A 27551-nucleotide genomic window follows, 5' to 3' on the forward strand; every position below is an offset into this window, starting at 1 on the left:
GATCCTGCAGGTTAGGCTAGTTTCACACTAGCGTTTATGAGCGCAGCGACGGCCTGCGGACGGCCGCCGCTAAGCCCCGCCCCCTGCCGCGCCTCCGTCGGTAGCTCCGCCTACCGGCGCATGACACTGCATGCGCCCTGCGTCCCCTATCTTTATCACTGGGGGAGCAGGCCGTGCGCAGTATGCGTTTGGCGGCGCATGCGCCTTTTTGACGGTGCGCCGGCGCAACCAAACTGCAGCAGGTTGCGTTTGGAGCAGGTCGGCACACCGTCAAAAGGACGCATGCGCCGCCAAACGCATACTGCGCACGGCCTGCGCCCCCAGTGATAAAGGCGGAGCTACCGGCGGAGGCGCGGCAGGGGGCGGGGCTTAGCGGCGGCCGTGCGCAGGCCGTCGCTGCGCTCATAAACGCTAGTGTGAAACTAGCCTTACATAGTGTTACATAGTGCCGGAGCAACCCAGAGCGGGGCTAAAAACAGAAGTCGCTGACCAGTGAATATGTAGCTACATGCATTACACTTACATACTGTTGTGCTCAATAGTTTATATACCTCGGCAGAATATTTGCTTTCTTGGCATTTTTAAGAAAATATGAATAATAACACCAAAATGTTTTCTACACTCATGGCTAGTGGTTGGTGAAGCCATTTATTGTGAAACTACTGTTTTCTCTTTTTAAATCATAATGACAACCAAAAACATCCAAATGACCCTGATCAAAAGTTCACATACCCCATTTCTTAATACCGTGTATTGCCCCCTCTAACAGCAATGACAGCTTGAAGTCTTTTGTGGTAGTTGAGAATGAGGTTCTTTATTTTCTCAGATGGAAAAGCTGCCCACTCTTCTTGGCAAAAAAACTCCAGCTCCTGTAAATTCCTGGGCTATCTAGCATGAACTGTGTGCTTGAGATCTCCCCAGAGTGGCTCCATTATATTAAGGTCAGGAGACTGAGATGGCCACTCCAGAACCTTCACTTTGTTCTGCTGTAGCAAATGACAGGTTGACTTGGCCTTGTGCTTTAGATGGTTGTCATGTTGGAACCTCCAAGTACGTCCCATGCGCAGTTTCTGGGCTGATGATTGCAAATTTGTCTCCAGTATTTGCTGATAACGTGCTCCACTCATCTTTCCTTCAACTATGACCAAGTTTCCTGTGCCTTTGGAGCTCACACATCCCCAAAACATCAGCGATCCACCTCTGTGCTTTACAGTAGGAATGGTGCTCCTTTCATCATAGGCCTTGTTGACCTCTCTCCAAATGTAACATTTATGGTTGTGGCCAAAAAGTTCAATTGTGGTTTCATTAGTACAAAATACCTTGTTCCAGAAGTTTGGGGCTTGTCTCTGTGCTCTTTTGCGTATTGTAGGCAAGATACTTTGTGGCATTTGCGCAGTAATGGCTTTCTTCTGGCGATTTGACCCTGCAGCCCATTTTTCTTCAAGTGCCTCCTTATTGTGCATCTTGAAACAGCCACACTGCTAGTTTTCAGACAGTCCAGGATTTCAGCTGATGTGTTTGTGGGTTTTTCTTTGCATCCTGAACAAGTATCCTGGCAGTTGTGGACAAAATTTTTGGTGTTCTACCTGACCGTGGTTTTGTTTTTTCATTTTTTTTAATCACAGTTTGAACTCTGTTGACTGGCATTATCAATTCCTTGGATATCTTTTTGTATCCCTTTCCTGATTTATACAGTTCAACTACCATATTTTTCGTTTTATAAGATGCACCTGATTATAAGACGCACCCCCAAATTCGGTGAAGAAAAGAGAAAAATTATTTTTTATGCTAAATGGAGATGTGTCTTATAATGTCAGTGTCCGTCTTTCAAATCATATACCGTATACGTCCCTCATCCTGGTATCTATATAATCCCCATCCTGGCACATTGCCCCCCCATCCCATCCTGGTTCTGGCCCCACCAGTCACTATATGCCCCCCTGCTGGCACGCACTTGCCCCCCCCTCTCTCTATATGCCCCCCTGCTGGCATGCACACGGCCCCCCCATCACTATATTCCCCCCTGCTGGCATTCACACGGCCCCTCCCCCGTCCTTATATTGCCCCCTGCTGGCATGCACACGCCCCCCCTATATTCCCCCCTGCTGGCATGCACACGGGCCCCTCCATCCCTATATTTCCCCTTGCTGACATGTACATGGGCCCCCCGTCCCTATATTCCCCCCTGCTGGCATGCACACGGCCCCCTCCCTATATTCCCCCCTGCTGGCATGGACACGGGCCCACTGTCCCTACATCCTCCCTGCTGGCATGCACACGGGCCCCTCATCCCTATATTCCCCCCTGCTGGCATTCACACGGCCACCTCCGTCCTTATATTCCCCACTGCTGGCATGCACACGCCCCCCCGTCCCTATATTCCCCCCCTGCTGGCATGCACAAGGGCCCCCCTCCCTATATTCCCCCTTGCTGGCATGCACCTGGGCCCCCCTTCCCTATATTCCCCCCTTCTGGCATGCACATGGGCCCCACGTCCCTATATACCCCCCTGCTGGCATGCACACAGCCCCCCCGTCACTATATTCCCCCCTGCTGGCATGCACATGGGCCCCCCCGTCCCTATACGTATTCCCCCCTGCTGGCACACATTGTCCCTCCCGTCCCTATATTCCCCTCTGCTAGCACACTTTGTCCCCTCCGTCCCTATATTCTCCCCTGCTGTCACACATGGCCCCCATCGCTATATTACCCCCTGCTGGCAAGTACATGATAAAATAAACACTTAACCTCACCTTACGATGATGGCTTCTGCTCCCAGCTCCCCTGTGGCTCTTCCTGTGTGTGCAGACATCCTCATCCTGCGAGGGCGCGTGGCAGGAGCTGCTCATTCAGGCAATTCATCATAGCTTCAGGACCTTCCTTCATGTGACCAATAGGACCTGTGGTCATGTGACTCGCAGTGCACACTGGGAGTCACGTGACCGCAAGTCCTATTGGTCACATGGCAGAAGGTCCTGAAACTGCAATGAACTGCCTGAATGAGCAGCTCCTGCCGCGCTCCCTCGCAGAAGGAAGATGTCGGGGCACACAGGAAGAGCCACAGGGGAGCTGGGAGCAGGAACCATAGTCCAAAGGTGACTATAGTGATGGGGCAGGGGGGGGGGGGGGGTTGTGCAGGCACATGTAATATGCACCGCTCCCCTGTCTACCAACTTGGTGCTGCTTCAGCACCGAGGTGATGTACAGCGGGTGCAGTGAATATTACATGAGCCTAATGAGCGGAGCGCGTGACCACCCGCTGTCTCTGCAGCCCACAGCCAGCCCACCCCAGCCCCCTGACACTATGCCAGAACCGCCCCCCCCTACTCTATAGCACAGCAGCACACAGATTCAGATTATAAGACGCACCCAGCACTTTCCCAAAAAATTTGGGGGAACAAAAGTGCGTCTTATAATCCGAAAAATACGGTACCTAATCCCAAAGAACCATTGACAATTCTTTTGCTTTCCCCATGATTCACAATCCAGAAACGTCAGTGGCTGGTTGAAGGAAGCAAGAGTCTGTCTGGATCCCAGAAACTCAAACTTTTATGCACACACACTGATTACAAGCAAACAGGTCACAGGTAAGGATGTTACCTTTAGTCGCCATTCAAACCCATTTGTATCAACTTCAGTTCATGTTATCAGGCCAAAATCACATGGGTATGTAAACTTTTGATCATGGTCATTTGGATGCTTTGGATTGTCATTATGATTTAAAAAGAGAAAACAAAGTAGTATGACAATAAATGACATCACCTACCCACTATCCATAAGTAAAGAAAGTTTTGGTGTCATCATTCATATTCTCTGAAAAAAGGCGAAGAAAGCAAAAATTCTGCAGGGTTATGTAAACTTTTCAGCACAACTGTACATGTCTACTAACAAAAGGATTGAAACAAATGTTGGAGTGATACCTAAATGTTTTCTTTAAGGCCCCTTTCACACATCAGTTTTTTGCCATCAGTCACAATCTGTCGTTTTTTGAAAAAAACGGATCCAGCAACTGAGGTTGCTGGAACCGTTTTTTTCTTATAGACTTGTATTAGCGACGGATGGCCGCACGTTTCATCCGTCGTTCGACGGATCCGTCGGAAATTCTTTTTCCGTTGGCCGGAGACAACGGACGTAGGAAAGTTTTTTGAGTATGTCAAAAAGTCGGACAGCGACGGATCCAGCGCTATTCGTCGTTGGCTATAATGGAAGCCTATGGGCACAGGATCCGTCGCTGTCCATCAAAAGACGGAATCTGGCAACAGATTCCGTTTTTTTTTTTTTTATAAATGAGCATGCCCGGAATAATTTCTAATCCTTTAATTTAACCCCCACGGCTGCTTTTTCCATTCTGGCACATAAAAAAAATCTCTCTCTCTCTTTCAAAGCACAAGGGACAAAGTTTACCTCAGGCTGCATCTGCTGCAACGGATCAGTCGAAAAAACTGATCAGTCACATCAGTTTTTCACAATCTGCGCAGGATCCATTGTTTTTACAACTTTGACGGATTGCGACTGATTGGAAAAAAATTATGTGTGAAAAAGGCCTAAAGCAAAAACATTTGTTGATAACTGCTTGGTCACATGGACCAAAAATGGTTTCCATGCTGAAAGCTGTCCTCAGTCAGCCAGATATTTGTGTTTAACTTATTTGCAAAAAAAAGTAGGCCAGATAAAAGCAAACCTTGGAGTGGAGAAGAGCTACCTTGTTCCATAGGTGGATCTTTCACTGACCCAACATTATCTTCTATTTTGGTTAGCAACATTGAAGCAGGTGAAGCACTGCTGAAAGATGGCTGCTCAGAGTATTTATGAGAATCTTCTTCCAATTCTTTTGTTGCAGAGAATGATTCAAGGAGAGGTGAGGAACCAAACACTTTGCTACAGGAATTAGATGGAGAACTGCAGAAAGAGCTTTCCTTATCAGTTTGTGAAGGCAAATCCCCAACTTTTTCTTGTCCCAGTTTCATCTGCTCCTAAAGATTAAAAACAGACAACCCCTTTGCTCAGAGAAAGATTAATACTAACAGTCAAAATACAAAAGCACTACAAGTAAGGATTTGCTCTGCATTAAAGGGGTTGTCAGGTCCAAACCGACAGAGTGACTGCAGACTTATGAATCTCCCCAGCGCACTCACTGTGCACTGTGGGGATTCGCTGGTTTCAGACTCGGGAACAGATGGTATGTACAAGCTATACATTGATATCCGAGAGAAATTAACCAGCTCACCTGACTTAGCTAATGGTGGTGCGTGGAAGCTCGGATTTCGTAAAGCCACACGTGAAACAGTCCAAAGAAGAAAAAGGATCCAGCTTCCAAATATGCAAAAATGTATTAAAGGCATAAGAACAGAGATGCACGGACAAGCATGATGTGGCTTGTCCGTGCATCTCTGTTCTTATGCCTTTAATACATTTTTGCATATTTGGAAGCTGGAACCTTTTTCTTCTTTTGACACGCTATACATGCTCCAGGCCAGATGGCAAGGCCTCCCTCTTTATACACTTGTATGGAAGCAAGGCCGACCCCACTGGCCAGGAGTATATATAGGGCATATGTATACATACCCTCCGGTCCCAGGTGTGAAGCTGGCGAATTCCCGCGCCACACAGTGCGTGTGCTGGGGGAACGCCTAAGTCTGCAATCACACAAAGTAACTGCAGGCTTATCGATTTGGACTATACAAGTCCTTTAACCCCTTAACCCCAAGGGTGGTTTGCAGGGCTGTGGAGTCGGAGTCGGAGTCGTGGAGTCGGAGTCGGTGCTCATTTTGGTGGAGTCGGAGTCGGAGTCGGAGTTGGAGTCAGTATAAAATAGACCGACTCCGACTCCTAAAATATATAATAAATTGGGTACAGTAGTTCAATGCAGAATGTGCTGAATATTTTTTCATAGGAATTTGGGAAAGTTATGAAATGTCCTATAAATGGCTGTTCTATTCCTGATCTAAGGATTCATTCACACACAGCGTTTTTCCTGCGTTTTTTGAGGATACGTTTTTCAGTTGCAAAAGCCGATCAGCTTTTTCAAAAACCGCATCACCTGAAAGGTTTTTGAGCTCATAGATAATGTTTTCAATAGCAAAAGCAGATTAGAAATCTGCTCTATCTACTGTATATATCCATTTATCCATATCTGTCTATCCATATCATATCTGTACCAAAAAGAATGAAAGCCGGGTAGAACACAGACTAACACTCCTTTTTTTAGCACCAGTCAGGTACACCTCATAGCTGCCCAAAAGGACGCCCAGGTCAGGCATTGCTCGTCTTCAGTAACACATCAACATCAATTGATAGTTGGAATAAATAGACTACATTCACATGTTAAGGTGCAGGCTTTTTATTTCAAGTGTAGGGGTGTGCAGTATGAGGTTCTGCAGCAGCTGAGGTGTGCAGTATGAAATTCTGCAGAATAGTATGAAGTTCTGCCCCCCCCCCCAGGTTTGATCCTGGCTACGCCCATAGTGTGACTGTAGCCTGAGGATCTAGGCTTTATCTTAGCCGAGATAAGTCACAGTGTGTGTTGACTGTAGCCTGAGGATCTAGGCTTTATCTTAGCCGAGATAAGTCACAGTGTGTGTGTGTGTGTGTGTGTGTGTGTGTGTGTGTGTGTGTGTGTGTGTGTGTGTGTGTGTGTGTGTGTGTGTGTATTTGTAACAGAAGGAAAAAGATGCGGCACGCACCCAGATTTGCAGTGCAGTGTTTCTTTATTCAACCATTAAAGGTCACACAATAAAGGACGGGCAGATAACATGAGGCATGCAGGGAAAAAGACGGACCACAGCCATTTCGCGTACACAGACGCTTCAACAGGTCCAGGCTGTCGTCCGTCTTTTTTCCCCACATGCCACATGTTATCTGCCCGTCCTTTATTGTGTGACCTTTAATGGTTGAATAAAGAAACACTGCACTGCAAATCTGTCAATAGATTCCAAATAGATAAATAGATATTATGTTCTATCTAAATATCTTGATTATTGTATCATAGAAATGATTAAATGTCTGATGTTCACATTGTACTACAATACATTTTTCACTTAAATATAAGCAATATATGTGGGAGTCGGAGTCGGAGTCGGTGTAAGGGAAATTGAGGAGTCGGAGTCGGAGTCGGAGTCGCAGGTTTGGCTTACCGACTCCACAGCCCTGGTGGTTTGCATGTTAATGACCAGGCCAATTTTCCCAATTATGACTACTCTCTATATGAGGTAATAACTCTCGAACGATTCAATGGATTCTGGTGATTCTGACAATGTTTTCTCGTGACATATTGTACTTCATGATAGTGGTAAAAATTTGTTTGATATGACTTGCGTTTATTTGTGAAAAAACGGAAATTTGGCGAAATTTTCGCAATTTTTCAACTTTGACTTTTCATGCCCTTAAATCACAGAGATATGGCACATAAAATACTTAATAAGCAACTTTTCCCACATGTCTACTTTACATCAGCACAATTTTGGAACCAAAATTTTTTTGTTACGAAGTTATAAGGGTTAAAACTTGACCAGCGATTTCTCAATTTTACAATACCATTTCTTTTTTTATTGTAGTTAGGATTTGAGCATGCTTAGATAACAGAGATGTATTGTTGGATATGATTAATTGGGATTAGAGGATTCTATGTACGTGTCATGAATATCATTATATTATCATGTAATACCCAGTATATAAATGTCTGGAATATCAATAGGTTTGGATGAATGTAAGGTATTTTATCCTTGAGATTGTCTACTATTGCATTTGAGCATGCCTTGAGCATTGTACAATATCATCATCAAGTGTATCTTGTGATTGACATGTATAGATATTTGTATATTTGGAAAAATACTGGGCATGTTTCTTCTTTTCTTTCTCTCTCTTTTAGATCTTTTGTATTTAAATTTGGATATATTTTTAATTGATGGAAGGGTTTTTTCATAAGCGCCTGTGTCATTGGGCACTTGCATTTTTTTGCACTCTTGCTCAGCGTGTTGAGCAATTTATATTATTTTTTTCACTACATTATATTTATGTATTATTGATATATATTGTTAAAAAAAAAAATATATATATATATATATATATATATATATATATATACATACATACACACACACACCAGTCACTTGTTCACTGTATAACACCGATATTTAGATTAAAGTATCCATTATGCACTTTTTTATTCCTTTAAGATATTTAAACACTATCGTCACAGGACTATTGATCTCTGCCCTGATGGTGCGCTTGCGCAGTTGTGTCATGCCGCTCACTTCCGTGAGTGCTCTCAGCCGTATATCATGGGCTTTGCCCATGATGCCGGTGAGCGCGTCACCGGAAGTGACGTTTGGCGGCGGTGTCCAACAGCGGATGCGCCGCTTGTCATCAAGCAGAGTCCTCACCTGATCACGCATTTTTTTTCACTTTCAATTTTGTATGGCGCTTAATGATTTGCTATCAGCGGTATTTAAACACAGCCAGCCCGTCATTGGGACACGCCCCCGGAAGAAGCTTAATGCGAAACGCGCGTTGGGGTGGAGGAGGCTGCAGTGCCCATTGCTTACTGTATCTACCTTATTCAGGTATTGTCACTCTATTTATATACAACTTTTACTCACATTGGAGCGGTTTACCCATTAGGAGGGTTTAGGGGACTTAGACTGGCCAGTCATGTTGCCGCTACATCTCTATGGGCATATGATGTTTTCAGCTACATGTGATTTATGACCTGCTTTGAAGCCTAGTAATTATTGAGTTTCTTCTATTTCTACTATTTTTGGTATAATATGGATATAGGGAGCTAGATTGGCAGATCCTGTTATCGCTATATGTGACTTTATATAATTTGTCATTTTGTGATTTTTGTGGCTTTGAATTTAAACTACCTGTATTTGTTATTTGGGTATACTGTGCCTTCTATTGGGCAGTTTTTAGTGATTTGTAATTTTAATTGTATTTAATAAATATGATATTTTAATATATTTTTTCTGGATCTCTTTAATTCATTTCGGCAAGGGTTATATGTAAGTCCGGAATACTTTTGTGCTTATATGTTAATGACGAGGCCAATTTTCCCAATTCTGACTACTTTCTCTATATGAGGTAATAACTCTCGAACGATTCAATGGATTCTGGTGATTCTGACAATGTTTTCTCGTGACATATTGTACTTCATGATAGTGGTAAAAATTTGTTTGATATGACTTGCGTTTATTTGTGAAAAAACGGAAATTTGGCGAAATTTTCACAATTTTTCAACTTTGAATTTTCATGCCCTTAAATCACAGAGATATGGCACATAAAATACTTAATAAGCAACTTTTCCCACATGTCTACTTTACATCAACACAATTTTGGAACCAAAATTTTTTTTGTTACAAAGTTATAAGGGTTAAAACTTGACCAGCGATTTCTCAATTTTACAATACCATTTCTTTTAGGGACCACATCACATTTAAAGTCACTTTGAGGAGTCTATATGACAGAAAATACCCAAAAGTGACACCATTCTAAAAACTGCACCCCTCAAGGTGCTCAAAACCACATTCAAGAAGTTTAATAACCCTTCAGGTGCCTCACAGGAATTTTTGGCATGTTTAAAATAAATAAATAAATTAAAAAAAATGAACATTTTACTTTTTTCAGAAAAAAATTTACTTCAGATCCAATTTTTTTTTATTTTACCAAGGAAAACACGAGAAATTGGACCCAAAACATTGTTGTGCAATTTCTCCTGAGTACGCTGATAACCCACATATGCAGGTAAACCCCTCTTTGGGCGCATGATAGAGCTCGGAAGGGAGGGAGCGCCGTTTGACTTTTCAATGCAAAATTGACTGGAATTGAGATCACACGTCATGTCGCGTTTGGAGAGCCCATGATGTGCCTAAACAGTGGAAACTCCAAACAAGTTGCATCATTTTGGAACCTAGACCCCCAAGGAACTTATCTAGATGTGTGGTGAACACTTTGAACCCCCAAGTACTTCACAGAAGTTTATAACGTAGAGCCATAAAAAATCATACTTTTTCCACAAAAATGATCTTTTCACTCCTAATTTTTTATTTTCCCAAAGGTAACAGGAGAAATTGGACCCCAAGAGTTATTGTGCAAATTTGTCCTGAGTACGCTGATACCCCATATGTGGGTAAACCACTGTTTGGGCACATAAAGTTCAGAAGGAAAGGAGCCCCAGATTTTACTGTTATGGTTTGCAGGTGCCAGAAAACCACTGGGAGAGCCCATGACGTGCCAAAACAGCAGAATCCTCCCATAAGTGACCCTGTTTTACGAACTACACCCCTCAATGAATTCATCTAGGGGTGTAGTGATCATATTGACACCATGGGTGTCACAGAATTTTACACCATTGGGCAGTGAGGACAAAATAACTACATTTTTATCACCAAAATTTTGGTTTAGCCAAAGATTTTACATTTTCACACAAGAAGTGGGTAAAAATGGCAACAACATTTGACCCACAATTTTGGGCAATACCCCATATGTGGCTGTACAGTACTACTTAGCCATGCGGAGAGACTCAGGAGGAACGGAGCGCTATTTGCCTATTCAAGTGAATGGGTCTGTGCACATGTCAGTGTGTTTCCACAAACCGTGTCCGTGTGCAAAACATGCTGTCATGTCCATTTTTTTAATGTCAGCACGGGCCATAAAATGTCCCGCATATGTGCATACACATAACACACATTGATGTCATCCATGTGACACGCATCGGCGACGGGGAAGGAGCGTTACAGTAAGCGCTGTTTCCCAGCGCCGGGTGCTAAACCTTCGGTTACTGAGCTCCATTCCCAGTCGGGCAGAGCTGCGATCAGATCCCCGCTAGCACAGTGAGTGCTCACGGCTCATGATACTAGCGGGGATCTCACTGAAGTCACCGCAGCTGAGCCCGGCAGGGAACATAGCATCAGTAACCGAGGATGACATCATAGAGGTTACCTTCGGTCAGTGAGCTACATTCCCCAACGGGCTGAGCTGCGGTGACTTCGGTGAGATCCCCGCTAGCACCGTGAGCGCTCACTGTTCTGGCGGAAATCTGATCGCAGCTCTGCCCGGTTGGGAAAAGAGATCAGTGACCAAAAGTAACCTCTATGACGTCACCTCCGGTTACTAACGCTGCATTCCCCAGCATCTCATTCACCAGTGGTTTTCAGCCGGGACGGTCACATCTTGGCACCGTCCAGGTTGAAAACTGTATATCCCCCCGATATGGATTACGGCGTGGGACACAACGACGGACAGGTATGGTAAATTGTTGCTTTTTTATTTTATTTTTTTATTACAGGAGATCGAGAGCTTCGCTTGGATTAGGCGTGATTGTAAATATGGTTTAATTGAGATTAATAAAGGAGACTGTCATTTTTTTCCAAATAAAGGACTTTATTCTGAGTGTCTGTGTATATTTACAATACAACTATAGGATTAGTAATGGATGGGTGTCTTACAGACCTCGCCATTACTAAGCCTTGGGCTTGGAGACCTCAAACCCACAAATATTGCCCCACTTGCCACCGCTTACAGGGCAAGTGGGAAGAGCAGGGCAAAGCGCCAGAATTGGCGCATTTAATAGATGTGCCTTTTCTGGGCAGCTGCGGGCTGCTATTTTTAGGCTGGGGGGGTCAATATCCATGGCCCCTTACCAGTTTGAGAATACAAGCCCCTAGTTACATAGTTATCAAGGTTGAAGGAAGACTAAGTCCATCTAGTTCAACCCATAGCCTAACCTACATGCCCTAACATGTTGATCCAGAGGAAAGCAAAAAAAAAACCCATGTGGCAAACAGTAAGCTCCACATTGGAGAAAAAAAAAAACCTTCCCGACTCCACATTTGGCGATCAGACTAGCTACGTGGATAAAAGCAATATCAAGGAAACTAGAGCATATAACCTGTAACATATTTTTCAAGAAAAGCATCCAGTCCCCTCTTAAATTTTAGCAGGGAATCACTCATTACAACATCATATGGCAGAGAGTTCCAGAGTCTTACTGCTCTTACAGTAAAGAATCCGCATCTGTGATTATGCTTAAACCTTCTTTCCTCTAGATGTAGAGGATGCCCCCTTGTCCCTGTCTCAGGTCTATGAGTAAAAAGGTCATTAGAAAGGTCTTTGTACTGTTCCCTCATATATTTAAACATTAAAATAAGATCACCCCTTAGCCTTTGTTTTTCCAAACTAAATAACCCCAAGTGTAATAACCTGTCTTGGTATTGCAGACCCCCCCAGTTCCCTAATAACCTTGGTCGCTCTTCTCTTCACCCGCTCTAGTTCAGATATGTCTTTCTTATACACCGGAGACCAGAACTGTACACAGTATTCGAAGTGTGGTCACACTAGTGACTTATATAGAGGTAAAATTATGTTCTCCTCATGAGCATCTATGCCTCTTTTAATGCATCCCATTATTTTATTTGCTTTTGCAGCATCTGCCTGACACTGGCCACTAAATGTGAGTTTGTCATCCACCCATACACCCAGGTCTTTTTCATTGATGCTTTTGCCCAGTGTTTTACAATTAAGCACATAATTATACATTTTATTTGCTCTACCCAAGTGCATGACCTTACATTTATCCCCATTAAAGCTCATTTACCATTTATCAGCCCAAGCTTCTAGTTTACATAAATCTTCCAGCAATATTAAATTGTCCTCCTTTGTATTGATTACCCTGCAGAGTTTAGTGTCATCTGCAAATATTGAAATTCTACTCTGTATGTGCCCTACAAGATAATTAATAAATATGTTAAAAAGAAGGGGGCCCAATACTGACCCCTGTGGTACCCCACTGTTAATTGTGACCCAGTCTGAGTGTGCTCCATTATTAACCACCCTTTGCTTCCTATCCCTGAGCTAGTTTCTAAGGAAAAAAATTCACAGCTGGGGGCTGGAACCCTCAGCTGACTGCTTTAGAAAGGCTGATAGTCAAAAATAGGGGGGACCCCACACGGTTTTTTTATTTATTTAAATAATTAAAAAAACAGCGCGGGGAACCCTCTATTCTTGATAACCAGTCTTGCTGAAGCTGACAGCTGAGGGTTGCAGCCCCCAGCTGTGAGATTTGTCTGGATGGTTATCAAAAATAGGAGCTGTGGCTTGTCAAGGTAAGGAGGCTTATTCGCCGTGCAATGCTCCTCTGGGAAAATAATATGCAAATTGCCTCTTCAGAAAGAAAGAGGACTTTTACTCTACAGCGCCACCTATTGGTAGTAGCGATCCTACAAGTCACAATCAACCCTTTAACGAGTCTTGTAGTATGACTTAGGATACAAGCCAAATCAGAATCTCAATTTGCAGACACGGTGTTTCGAGCTGTTGACTCTCGTCAGTGCAAAGTATGAGATCTGATTTGGCTAGGTGAGAGGCTCTGGACTAGGGTCTAAGAAGTAAGGTTTCTCCTTGCGGAGAGTGACATGCCAGCTGTGGCTTGTCAAGGTAAGGAGGCTTATTCGCCGTGCAATGCTCCTCTGGGAAAATAATATGCAAATTGCCTCTTCAGAAAGAAAGAGGACTTTTACTCTACAGCGCCACCTATTGGTAGTAGCGATCCTACAAGTCACAATCAACCCTTTAACGAGTCTTGTAGTATGTAGTTCTTTCTGAAGAGGCAATTTGCATATTATTTTCCCAGAGGAGCATTGCACGGCGAATAAGCCTCCTTACCTTGACAAGCCACAGCTGGCATTTCACTCTCCGCAAGGAGAAACCTTACTTCTTAGACCCTAGTCCAGAGCCTCTCACCTAGCCAAATCAGATCTCATACTTTGCACTGACGAGAGCCAACAGCTCAAAACACCGTGTCTGCAAATTGAGATTCTGATTTGGCTTGTATCCTAAGTCATACTACAAGACTCGTTAAAGGGTTGATTGTGACTTGTAGGATCGCTACTACCAATAGGTGGCGCTGTAGAGTAAAAGTCCTCTTTCTTTCTGAAGAGGCAATTTGCATACAAAAATAGGAGGGAACCCAAGTATTTTTATTAAATTACTGTATTTACTTACAGCGCAGGAGCGGCAGATGAATACTCCTCCCATCCGCCGCTCCTGCTGTCATAGTTATTAGCAGCAACAGGGGTAGGCTGATGGGAGTAATAGTCCCATCAGCCACCGCCTACTGTCTCTTTTGTTACTTAAATGTAACTCTCAACATTCTGGCCCTGCTTGTGACGATCGCTGGCACAGCAGGGGAGAATGAAGAGAGCAGTGTTCAGCACCTGGAGCCGGGGAACAGCGCTTACTGTAAGGCTATGTGCACACGCTGCGGTTTTTGCTGCGGTTCTGGCCGCAGCAGAACTGCAGCAGTTCTGAAGACAGTGTACAGTAGCATGTTATCCTATGGGATTTACATTCTGCTGTGCACATGCTGCGGAGTTTTAACTGCGGAAAAGCTGCGGTTTTGAATCCGCAGAAAGAAATGACATGTCACTTCTTTTCTGCGGATTCTGCTGCGGTTTACCATCTCCTACATTGTAGAGGTGATAAACCGCAGGCCAATCCGCAGGTAAAATCGCAGGTCATTTTACCTGCGGTTCCGCAGATAAAAAAATCCGCAGACCAATCTGCAGCGTATGCACTTAGCCTAACACTTCTTCCCTGTCATCCGGCCTTGTGGTTCTGATGCGGCACACGCATGACACATATGTGCCGCAAGAATTACACATACAGACACTGACATCTCCAGTACGGAAATATCAGGACATCTGAAGGGTTTTTATGTTTGGCTGCTGTCACACGCTAAAAGACACTTTTTATTGCAAAAAATAGTTACTGCATCAACACAGTTTGAGAGCTATAATTTTTCTATATTATGGCCCACAGAGTCATGTGAGGCTTTGTTTTTTTGCAGTGCAACAATTTTTGATCGCTATTTCCGATTTTTGGGAGACAAAATTAGCAAGAACCAGCAATTCATGAATTTTTTTTATTTATTTTATTTTTTTTTTTTGGGGGGGGGGGGGCTGCTTTATACCATTCCATATGTGGTAAAATTGATAAGGCAGTTTTATTCTTTGGGTCAGTACGATTACAGCGATGCCTCATTTATATTGTTTTTTTTCATATTTTAGCGCTTTTTTATAATAAAAACTATTTTATAGAAAAAAAATATTATTTTTGCATTGCTTTATTCTGAGAGCTATAACTTTTTTTTAAAATTTTCCACTGATGGAGCTGTATGGCGGCTCGTTTTTTTCCGGGACAAGATGACATTTTCAGTGGTACAATGTATATTTATATCCATCTTTTTGATCGAGTGTTATTCCACTTTTTGTTTGGCGGTATGATGATACAGCATTGTTTTTGCCTTTTTTTTTGGTATTCACTAAAGGAGTTAACTAGTAGGACAGTTTTATAGATCGGGTCATTGAGGACGCGGCAATACCAAATAAGTGTACTTTTATTGTTTAGATTTTTTTTTCATTCAAATATTCATTTAGTGATAGACTATATATTGATATTTTTTATTATTTTTATTTTTAAAATAATTTTACTATTTAAAACTTTTTTTTTTACTTTTTCCTAACTTTTAAACTTTGTCCCACTATGGGATAATAATTTTTTTTGCATGCTGGCCGCTTCTATAGTATGCAGATGAAGCAGCATCTGCATACCATAGAAGCTGTCAGCGATGCACTGCACATGATCAACAAGTTTCCCAAGTTTCCTAGCTCTGGTGAGCCGGATGTCGTTATGACAACATTCGAACACCATGGCAACGATCGGGACCGCTGGAGGGTCTCCGAACCAAAGGGAGGGGGACTTTCAGCCCTGCGCCGACTCCCGGGATGCTGCGATCTTGTTTGATCGCAGTATTTCAGGGGTTAAAGTGCCGGGAGCAGTCTGTGACCACTCCTGGCACCTAGTTCTGGGTGTCAGCTGTGAGAATCCCCCCCGTGAGAGCGGCCGATCGCGATAACGTACTATTCCGTCCATAGTCAAATTGTGCCAGGTCACATGGACGTATAATACGTTGGATGGGAGAAAGGGGTTAAAGCACCTTCATATACATGCTATTAGCATGAGATATACAATCCTGATGACAGGTTCCACAAGTAAAAGATAATTGTTGCTTAGTCAGTAGGTTTCATGCTTCCATTGGCTGTAGGTTTTGCTACAAATAGGACAGGACTTTACGCTCCACTCAGGAACAATATCCCACCACATGGCTTTCAACTTTTTTACGTGGTAGTCTAACCATTTTCACGACGACAAACAGCCAAGAACAAAAACTAAATATCTGCAGGTCTAAAGAAAAAATATATAAAATAGGTTTCCCAAGGATGCTTTCACACAGCTTTTATGCCCATGGTCGCTTATCTTGCCAGGGCTTGCGTCCGGCCTCCCTACCCCCAAAAAACGGGATTCGAGAGTATGGGCAGACTGGGCTATAGGCTACAACGATGCCAACAGTCAACTTGCGCTTTGACACGCATCATTTTAGGGCGTATACGCTTACTATAGGCAGAAACCCTCAGATGTAGTAAATCGAGAGAAGCAGAAATCCCAACTTTGAATGTTATTATCAATGGGTTCCTCTCTCAATTATCATAGACTGCAAACATAATTAAACCAACAATGAGTTGAAGTTGAAAAACTATCATTCTACATACCCCTAAGTTCAGTGCCGTATGGTTTTCCTCCATATTAGACCTCCAATCTCTGGGTTCTTACCTTTGACTCAATCCCTACTGACATTCTAGGACAAGTCCAATGCGACGTTAAATCCTCGCACACAGACCAGGCCTCATGAGTCTTCTTTTAGATAGACCACCTATTCCACCTACTATGGGGAAAGATTCCTTTTTAGGATGGCATTCAGACTGTCGGAAAGGTTATAACTGATTGTTTGAAACTTGCCTCTTTTGCTGACCTGCAGGGGGCCTGCCCAGGTGTGTCTCTGTCAAGGCAATAACATATGGCACTACAGGCCTTCCTTTGAACAATGTTCACTCAAGGTGTGATTTCTCCTCTCCCTACTTCCTTTGAGTCCCTCCTTTTCCTAATCTCTCAAACTTCTCATCTCACTTCTCAACTATACAATATCCTTACTGATGATCAGATGGTGAGCCTGACTATCTTGATATCTGGCAAAACGAACTACAGATTACTCAGAGTTGAATAGCCTCAAGATATTTACGATGACTCATAAGATGTCAATAATTTGTTATGCTCATATCTGGTGATCTTGCCTCTTCTTGCTGCTATTTTGGCATGCAATTTTTGAAATTTACTTTCAAGTGACAGACATTTGTCTGCTCCCATCGCCTAATACTGCACTTCTTTCTTTACTTCCTGAACCCAATTCCTCAAGGACGAAAGGTATATTACAATTTTTTATTCTCAGCTGCTCTAGCCATAATGCCCAGACATTGGAAATCCTCCATTACACCCACTACTAGGCAATGGATCACTAAACTGGATCGCAAAGTACATAATTTTTATTTCTAAATAGCCAACATATTCCACAGCACTTTACAACTGAGATGACACATGTACAATAAAAGACATTACAGAGTAAAGCCCCCGTTACACATAGCGATGTCGCTAGCAATATCGCTTTAACGTCACCGATTTTGTGACATAGCAGCGATATTGCTAGTGATATCGCTACATGTGATACTTACCTCCGACCGGCTCCCCCGCTGCTCATCGCTGGTCGCGCGAGAACGTCCTGGATCATTTCTCGTCGGGCGCTTCCTGTGGCGCCGACGAGCGACGCGTGGACGCGGGCGGGAGGACGTCAGGATCGCCTCGTCTGACAGGTAAGTAGCGACCCCCGACCGCTGCTGTGTCGCTGGTGAGATGTGCCTGTGTGGCAGCTCACTAGCGACCACTTAGCGATGCACCAGCAATCCATATCGTTGTCGGGATCGCTGGTGCATCGCTAAGTGTAACGGTACCCTAACACAACTTAATAGATAAAAAAAGGAGTGACGGCCCTGCTCATATGCTTACAATCTATGAGGAAATAGAGGACACACGAAAGGTATCTTATTTCTCTGACTATAAGACATACCGGACCATAAGACGCACAAAGGTTTTAGAGGCGGAAAATAGAAAAAAAATTGAACCAAAAAATGTTGTCATGAACCACAATTAGTGTATGTATATATATAGTATGTGTGTCAGTGTCCAGCTGCAGCAATGAGACTCATGGGTCTTTCCCACCTGGTAATCAAGTACCTGCACGGACTGGATTAGGAGTAGATCCTTCAATAGGAGAACAAAAAGGAAATCCAGCAAGAACTCAGCAAACCAGGGTTGGAGTAAAATGATGCTTTTCTTTATTTCTTCAACAAGGTAAAAAAAACGACCCACAAGGATCAGAAACCAGAGTGCATGGTTTGGACCGTGAAGAAGGCGGATTAAGCCGCCGAAACGCGTAGTCCCATCTGCGCATATTTCTGCCATGCACTCTGGTTTCTGATCCTTGAGGGTCGTTTTTTTACCTTGTTGAAGAAATAAAGAAAAGCATCATTTTACTCCAACCCTGGTTTGCTGAGTTCTTGCTGGATTTCATATATTATATATATATATATATATATATATATATATATATATATATATATATATATATATATATATATATATATATATATATATATATATATACACATATACATACACACACACACACAATCCAGGTATACAGGGCCTCCACCATCCTGATATATGATTCTGTGAGAATCATGTGGGAATAGTGGATGAGGGCAGGTATATCTCGCCCAGATTCCTTTCCTATGTGGCCTAGTCTGGTCAGTATCGCACCTGCTTACTAATGGATAATGGGAGGTGGATATAAAAGGATGCAAGGTGGTTGTGTGAGTGTCTCAGCCTGGGAACACAGAGAGCCTGTCTGTGTGAGAGGCACACGTGAGTGGAAGCAGTGCCCACTGCAACTGTGGTTTGGCTGGACGGGAGAAGCCTGCCAGTTGGTAGTTAGGTTGTCCATTGTTTAGTTAGTGCCGGACAGGCAAGGATTTGTTTTATGTTTTATTTCCTTTTGCATTGCTTTCACCGTTAATAAACCTGACCCAGGGTCAGTTATACACGAATCCCAGCTCTGCGCCTGAGTTTCATGCTGAATGCACGTGACCTTTGACCCCAGCAAAGGCGATCCCGGAGTGTTTTATCACATTGTGGTGGAGAACGCGGGCATCACGTTGCAAGCATGAGCATGGAGGACGTGGTGAAAGCGCTGGTACAGTCCACCGCAGTCCAGCAAGAAGCTAATCGGGTGATGATGGCCCAGTTGAAGGAGTTGGTGGACATGACAGTTACCGATCGTTCGCTTCTACAGCAGGTGGCGCAGCGCTTGGCAAGCTTACCTGAGCTTAACCTGGAAGCCGAGTCGAGAGTGATTCACGCGAGTCGGTACTGGCAGAAAATGACGACCGAAGATGACGTCGAGGCATACCTGACCACGTTTGAACGGACGGCGGTGAGAGAAAAATGGCCGAAGGCACGATGGGCCGGCCTGATTGCCCCGTTTCTTTCCGGTGAGGCCCAAAAGGCTTATTATGACTTAGAGCCTGAAGCCGCGCAGGACTTTGACAAACTGAAAGCCGAGATCTTGGCCCGGCTGGGAGTGACGACCGCTGTCCGTGCACAGAGAGTGCATCAATGGACTTATCAGCCGGATAAACCACAGCGGTCCCAGATGTTCGACCTGATCCACGTGACGAAGAAGTGGCTACAACCCGAGGTGTTGACAGCGCCAGAGATAATCCAGAGAGTCGTTATGGACAAGTACCTGAGAGCTCTACCGCCAGCCCTGAGGAAGTGGGTAAGCCATGGAAATCCTACGACGGCAGATCAACTGGTGGATCTGGTTGAACGTTACTCCGTGGCGGAAGGACTCCGAGACGACGCTACCCCACCTCGTTCTTCATCATCTCCACGTGGAACCGGTAAGACTGTTCCAGGGAGTAGGGGAGATGGAAAAATCCCTAAGACAGTGGGGGAGGAAAACGGGACTGCCCGCACTGCGAGGCCGAGAGTAACGAACTATGGTCTAAGCAAGGGGCCCGTTAGGTGTTTCCGCTGCCAAGAGATGGGACATATTGCTGCGAACTGTCCGGTCACTACTGAACCCATGCAGTGCGACATCACAGACTCTAAAAACCGCATGTCTATGGTTGCACGGGTAGTGAGTGTGAATGCCGGTCAAAAGGATGTGGAAAAACACTTGTGTGATTTAACTGTTGATGGCAAAAATGTGGTGGCATTGTTAGACTCGGGAAGTGTGGTGACTCTGGTGAAGGCCAGTCTGGTGTCAGCCCCGACTGGACCATCAGACAAATTTTCTGTAACGTGTGTGCATGGAGACACCTGTTCGTACCTCACCACGGTCATATGCATTACTACTTCCTATGGGTCTGTGCAACATAAAGTGGGACTCGTCCCGGCGTTATTGCATGATGTTATCCTGGGCCGGGATTTTCCCCACTTCTGGCAATTGTGGGAGAATCAGTTGATGCCCTCGGGTAATAGTGTACATGATTCTTCTCCCAGGGAGCGTGTGGGTCCCGAACCCCTGGAAGAGGTCTCCCCGGAAGACTCGGGGGGAAGAGTCTGCGGGAAATGACCTGCAGTTCCCGTTTTCAGTCATGGCGGGTGATAATGAGGAGACCTGGGAAGAGGAGGAGGCTGACAGCCGTCCACCTCCCCGTTTGCCGGATTTAGAAGTTCAGAAAGATGACTTCCAAAGCGAGCAAATAAAGGATCTTACCCTTTCTCAGGCTAGGACAAATGTAAAAGTGATAAATGTGGTACCCGTAGAACCTGGCTCTAGGCTGGCATATCCTTACATGGTTCTGGAGAATGATTTACTCTATCAGATAGAGAAAAAGGGGGAAGATACGGTGCAACTATTAGTCGTGCCAAAACCCTACCGGCGGCAGGTGCTGGACCTGGCCCACAGACATGTGATGGGAGGTCACCTGGGAGTCCAGAAAACCACTGAAAGGAAATTACACTGTTTTGTTTGGCCAGGCATGCATCATGATATTCGTGTATATTGCGAGTCTTGTCCTGACTGCCAAGCCTCTGCACCTAAGCCCCGGTTCGGTAGCCCTCTGGTACCCCTACCTATTATTGAAGTCCCGTTTGAGAGGATTGGGATGGATTTAGTTGGGCCCCTTCCACGGTCTGCACGTGGACACCAACATATCCTGGTCATCTTGGATTATGCCACTCGTTACCCGGAGGCCATCCCTTTGCGTAACACGGCCACCAAGACAATTGCCAAGGAGCTGGTGCATGTGTTTAGTCGGGTCGGTATACCAAAACAGATACTCACCGACCAGGGGACCCCCTTTATGTCCAGGATAATGAAGGAGCTCTGCCGATTGTTACAAATCGAACCGTTACGCACATCCGTGTATCACCCTCAAACAGACGGGTTGGTTGAACGGTTCAATAAAACTCTGAAGCAGATGCTGAGAAAGGTGATAGACAAGGATGGGAAGAACTGGGACTATTTACTTCCGTATTTGCTTTTTGCCATCAGGGAAGTACCCCAGTCTTCCACGGGATTCTCGCCTTTCGAGTTATTGTACGCCCGACGTCCTCGCGGACTGTTAGACGTTGCAAAAGAAACCTGGGAGGGTCAGGTCACTCCATTTAAAACAGTGATAGATCACGTCACACAAATGCAGGACCGTATTGCGGCTGTTATGCCTATCGTCAAAGAACACATGATACAGGCTCAAGGAGCCCAAAAAAGAATCTATGATAGGGGCGCCAAGATCCGTACGTTTGCACCCGGAGATAGGGTGTTGATCCTGGTCCCCACGGTGGACAGTAAGTTCCTGGCAAAGTGGCAGGGCCCCTTTGAGATCAAGGAAAGAGTTGGTGAAGTAAACTACAAAGTATACCAGGCAGGTAAACGGAAACCTGAACAGATTTATCATGTAAATCTGATAAAGCCCTGGAAGGATCGGTCTGCCTTGTCAGCGGAGCTGGCCCGTCCTGTCTGCTCGCATACCGTACTGGAGGTACGGGTTGCAGAGACTCTCTCGGAGCGGCAAAAGACGGAAGTCAGGCAGTTTCTACTTCACAACCAAAAGTTTTTCTCAGAAAAACCCGGGAAGACTATGCTAATGAAACATGACATCGTAACGGAACCTGGTGTCACAGTTCACGTAAAGCCCTACCGAATCCCGGAAGCGCGCCGTGAAGCCGAAGTGAAGGCAATGTTAGAGGTAGGAGTCATTGAGGAATCGCACAGTGCGTGGTCCAGCCCGATTGTGCTAATTCCTAAACCGGACGGCACCATCCGGTTCTGCAATGACTTCAGGAAACTGAATGCGGTCTCAAAATTTGATGCCTACCCCATGCCCCGGGTCGACGAGTTAATAGATCGGTTAGGAAAAGCCCGGTATATTACGACCCTAGACCTAACAAAGGGGTATTGGCAGATCCCTCTGGTGGAGGCTGCCAGAGAAAAGACGGCATTTGCTACGCCGGAAGGTTTATTTCAGTATGTGTATATGCCGTTTGGACTGCACGGGGCACCGGCGACCTTCCAGAGACTGATGGATCGAGTCTTGAGGCCACATAGGCGGTATGCTTTGGCCTATTTGGATGACATTGTCATTTACAGCTTGGACTGGGAGACTCCTCTCCAGAAAGTACAAGCTGTGATTGACGACCTGTGGGAGGCAGGTCTAACCGCGAACCCCAAGAAATGTCACATCGGGATAGAAGAAGCCCGGTATTTGGGGTATGTAATTGGGAGGGGTGTTGTTAAGCCCCAGGTTGATAAGATTCAGGCGGTTCAGGACTGGCCACAACCTGTCAACAAGAAGCAGGTGCAAGCCTTCCTGGGGATCGCCGGTTATTATCGCCGGTTCATACCCAATTTTGCAGCCATCGCTACCCCCCTGACGGATCTTACAAAAGGGAAAGACTCCGTCATGATTAAATGGAGCTTAGCGGCTGAAGAAGCCTTCCATAGCCTAAAACGGGCACTTTGCTCTCAGCCCGTACTGGTGACTCCGGACTTCCGCAGTGAGTTTGTGGTACAAACGGATGCCTCTGATACCGGTATCGGGGCTGTACTCTCACAAGTGAGGGACGGAGTGGAACACCCAGTCCTCTATCTCAGCAGGAAGCTGAATAAACACGAGCAAAGGTATGCAGTCGTAGAAAAAGAGTGCCTCGCCATTAAGTGGGCTCTAGAGGCCCTCAAATATTACCTGGTGGGCCGAAAGTTCAGGCTGATCACTGACCATGCCCCTCAAGTGGATGCACTTGAACAAGGAACGGAATAGCCGGGTGACCCGGTGGTTCCTTGCCCTGCAGGCCTACACTTTTACGGTGGAGCACCGCCCAGGGGTACAGATGGGAAATGCAGATGCCCTGTCCCGAGTGCACTGTTTGGCGGGTGTCATTGCTCGACCGGAGTGGTCTGAGCAGAAGGGGGGGATATGTGAGAATCATGTGGGAATAGTGGATGAGGGCAGGTATATCTCGCCCAGATTCCTTTCCTATGTGGCCTAGTCTGGTCAGTATCGCACCTGCTTACTAATGGATAATGGGAGGTGGATATAAAAGGATGCAAGGTGGTTGTGTGAGTGTCTCAGCCTGGGAACACAGAGAGCCTGTCTGTGTGAGAGGCACACGTGAGTGGAAGCAGTGCCCACTGCAACTGTGGTTTGGCTGGACGGGAGAAGCCCGCCGGTTGGTAGTTAGGTTGTCCATTGTTTAGTTAGTGCTGGACAGGCAAGGATTTGTTTTATGTTTTATTTCCTTTTGCATTGCTTTCACCGTTAATAAACCTGACCCAGGGTCAGTTATACACGAATCCCAGCTCTGCGCCTGAGTTTCATGCTGAATGCACGTGACCTTTGACCCCAGCAAAGGCGATCTCAGAGTGTTTTATCACAGATTCCCATACTGGTATAAATGATCCCCTCATCCCCATTCTGATATACATGGTCCCCTCATCCCCATCCTGGTATACATGGCTCCCTCATCCCCATCCTGGTATACAAGGCCACCATCGTGGTATATATGGCTTCCATCACGCTGCACACATAAAATAAACCCAAATATTTGCCTTCCCCCTGCTCCCTTGCAGGGTCCTGTTCTGATGCCAGCAGCTGATTTCAGCTTGTAAGCAGCGCATGGCAGTGACGTTGCTTACACGTTGAGGTCAGCTGCCGGAATGCTCACTGCTCCCCACACACTGGACTATGGGAGTGGAGAGTAGTGAATATTCATTCTATTTAAAAACGGGAACTCGTGATCGTCCTGCCACTACAGGAAGCCGAAGGCTGCAGCTATCAGTGTGCCCGTATTAAAGAGAAATTAATATTCACTGCTCCTCACACCCATCGTCCCTCCCAAATCTCATCAACGGCTTCAGTGCAAAGAGGTGGGAGGGACTATGGGCGTGGGGAACAGTGATATTCATTTTCTTTAACAGTGGACACAGGTATTAGCCTCAGCCGCTGGCTCTTGAACTCCTGTGACATGCTCATCTGCTGCTGCTGCAGACCCTCCCCCCCCCCCACACACACACCAGCAGGTACATTGGAACTATAAGAGGCACCCCCCCCATTTTCCTCCGAGAATTTGGAAGAAAAAAGTGCGTCTTATAGTCCGAAAAATACGGCAAATGGTAAAAAGTGCTTGTATTGTATGGTCCAGCCATCAATACAATAAATTGAGTATTCAAATAATCCTAGATAAACCAGTCATCAGTCAATATGTAAGTACAGTTACAGAGTGCAATTAAGTGATGGAGGCTGTGCAAGCAGATGCCGTGAGAGAACAGATTGGAAGAAAAAATGTAAAGAGAAAAATAGGAATAGTATGCTAAGTAAGGTGAGGTGATAGGTCAATCTAGAGTAATGCAGCTGTAGAGAACTCTTAAAACTGTGGGTTTTGGGAATTACTTGTAATCAAATTGTCCAGGGTAGTGCATTCAAGAAAATTGGCTCAATTTGAGTGACATTTTGTCGAATGGGAGGTTCAGATTATTGATTATGTTAGTCTTATGTTGTAAGTAGATCAGAATACATGGGTAGGGTGGTAGATAGACCAGGGAAGAGATATAGGGCAGTACAGAAATGTGGAGAGCTTTGTGGGCGAGAGCAATACGTTTAAATTGCACTCCGTAGCGGATGGGCAACCAGAGCAATGAAAGGCACAGGGTAGAGGCATTGGTTACTGGTTGGACAAGAATATGATCCTGGTGGCTGCAGTCAGGATGATTTGAAGAGGGCATATTTTAGAAGGAGGTGACCGATTAAGTAGACAGCTGCAAAAATCCAGATGAGAATTAATAAGAAAAACAGTAAGAGTTTTTGCACAGTCAAAAGGTGAGAAAAGGTTTAATTCTAAAAATGTTTTTGAGGTGCAGGTGACATGAGCAAGTAAGAGATCAGATGTAGGAAGTAGAAAAAAGATCCAATATTTACCGAGTCTTGTCACATGACTTAGGATAAAAGCCTAAAGCCTAGTAACTTCTACTTACATGACCGATTCAAGGATGAAGTGCGGGAGGGAAGAGAATGTAACATATGGTCAATTATTTTCTTTGAAATAATTGTCCAGATAGTCAACACTGAGGTTGATGCCTACTGTTTTGCACTGAGTAAGAAACGAAAACTGTCAAAGAATCACTTAGGATTCTTGAATAGTGATGAAGGCGGTCAAGTAAGTGTCACGACTCTGCTGTCGGGTTTCCTGGGACCAGGGGCTCCTACCCTCTCCCTAACGCTAGGGGCTCCCTAGGTCGCACTGTTCCACAGATTACTTCTGATGGTGAAGACGCTGGGGCCACATACCTTGCCTTAGCTCCTGAATCTGCCCTCATTCTGTACCCTTCCCCCCACCCAGAGAACAGGGGAGAAGTAGTGTACAGTAATACACCAACCAGACAAACAAGGTAATAGAAACAGGGATACAGGAAAATACCAATCATACAAATATACTCACACAAGCAGAGGTAAACAACGGGGAGTTGAGGATGGGGTAAAACCAAAAGTAGGAGAAGAAAGGGATTGGCAAACAGCAAAACCTTGCAATAGTCTCAGCTAAATTCACCAAACGCCTTCTCAAACAACAACAACAAACAAATATCTCCTAACCATGCAGCATGAAGCAAACTCTGGCAATGAGTGTTTGCCAGGGCCCAGATTAGATGGGAGAGGCTAACCGTGAACGGCGGAGAGTCTTAATCCGGGAAACTTCCAAGAGCCCTCAACTGAGCAGATGAACCCCTGCACTTCTGAAAGAAATTATCAAGCAACTTTGGTAGCTATGGTGACCCGGATGTTGTCATGACGAAATCGGGTCACCAGGGCAACTATCGGGACCCTGCGATGGCATTGCGGCGTCTCTGATCCACAGACAGATGGGTTTTCTTCCTCTTGGCTGCTCTCGAAATGCTTTAGTCGAGTTTGAGCACAGCATTTAGGGGGTTAAAGTGCCGGAAGTGGCGCGAAGCAGCTCCTGGCACTGAGCGCTGGGTGTCAGCTGTCAAAATCAGCTGACCTTGGTGGCAATCAAGCGCGCAAGCCATTTGTGCACGCAAAATCGCCTGGACGTATCCATACGTCCCAAGTCAGTAAGCCCCAGGTCAAGTGGACATATGGATATGTCTTCGGTCAGAAAGGGGTTAAAATGCTGATATAAATTATGACTTGGCAATAGTACATCTATGTTTTGGCAAAATGCGAATTCCGATTTTATTGACACAATTTGTTTGTAAAGGCTCACCTTATCCATATTAGCTTTTCTTATGACTTTATCTTTTATACTATGTAAAATGAAATTTTTCCTTACGTTATTACTAGGGATAAGTGAGTACTGAAGTATTCGGACTCACTATACTTGTACCGCGTATACCTTAATACTCGGGTATTTGGTACGAATAGCGAGTCCAATGATAGTCAATGGAAAATGCGAGTAATTGTCTGCTGGACCCTACAAAGCGGTCTGGGGGCTGAGGAAAAGGCAAAAAAATTTGTAAATGTTAACATAAAAGTATGCTGTAAACAAATGTATATAACATGGGGGCACCTGGTCAGGCGCTGCACGAGTGGTTTTACACCACTGCTTCAATAGAATGTACAAACACTATTTGAAGTCCTGTGTTTTTTTGCCGGAAGAGCAGGACTCGTGCGCCACTTACGCAGTGCCAGCGTTATATCAGGAGTGTCTAAGAGCAAGTGATGATGGAGGCGACCTTCTGACAGCCAAGTGTGTAAGTGGTGTAAGGAGAGCGATCTGCCCCCAGGGGCTGTGTGATGGTTAACACAGGAAGAAACCACCTATCATCATCATCACAAGGGATTCACAATTATAAAGCTTGGACTACTGTCCTAGTTGTTCCACTTCCACATGTGTAGGCATAGACAGTGTCTTCAAAACATTAGACCTAGGGGCTGTCTCATGGTTAACGCAGGAAGGAGGCCTCAAGAGCCAGACAATTCTGAAAGTAGACAATAATCAAAGGAATGGGGAAAGCAAACCAAGCCGTCAGGAAAAATTCCTTTTTCCTGATGGATTGGTTTGCTTTCCCCATTCCTTTGATTATTGAT

The 27551-nt window shown here is 44.9% G+C and overlaps 1 protein-coding gene across 8 annotated transcripts in view; it reads right to left on the reverse strand.

The window, feature by feature from the left end:
- TNRC18 (trinucleotide repeat containing 18) overlaps positions 1 to 27551 on the reverse strand; it is a 753175-nt gene that overhangs the window by 455808 nt on the left and 269816 nt on the right. For 7 of the 8 annotated variants that reach the window (XM_073558135.1, XM_073558139.1, XM_073558141.1 and 4 more), the window contains one exon: positions 4682 to 4973. In XM_073558135.1, the coding sequence (XP_073414236.1) occupies positions 4682 to 4973 (292 nt within the window). The remainder of the gene's footprint in view (positions 1 to 4681; positions 4974 to 27551) is intronic. The other variant, XM_073558138.1, reaches the window with a different exon arrangement.

The sequence above is a fragment of the Dendrobates tinctorius genome, unplaced genomic scaffold, assembly GCF_039654945.1.
Source record: "Dendrobates tinctorius isolate UK_male_01 unplaced genomic scaffold, ASM3965494v1 ptg000254l, whole genome shotgun sequence".
Lineage (NCBI taxonomy): Eukaryota > Metazoa > Chordata > Amphibia > Anura > Dendrobatidae > Dendrobates > Dendrobates tinctorius.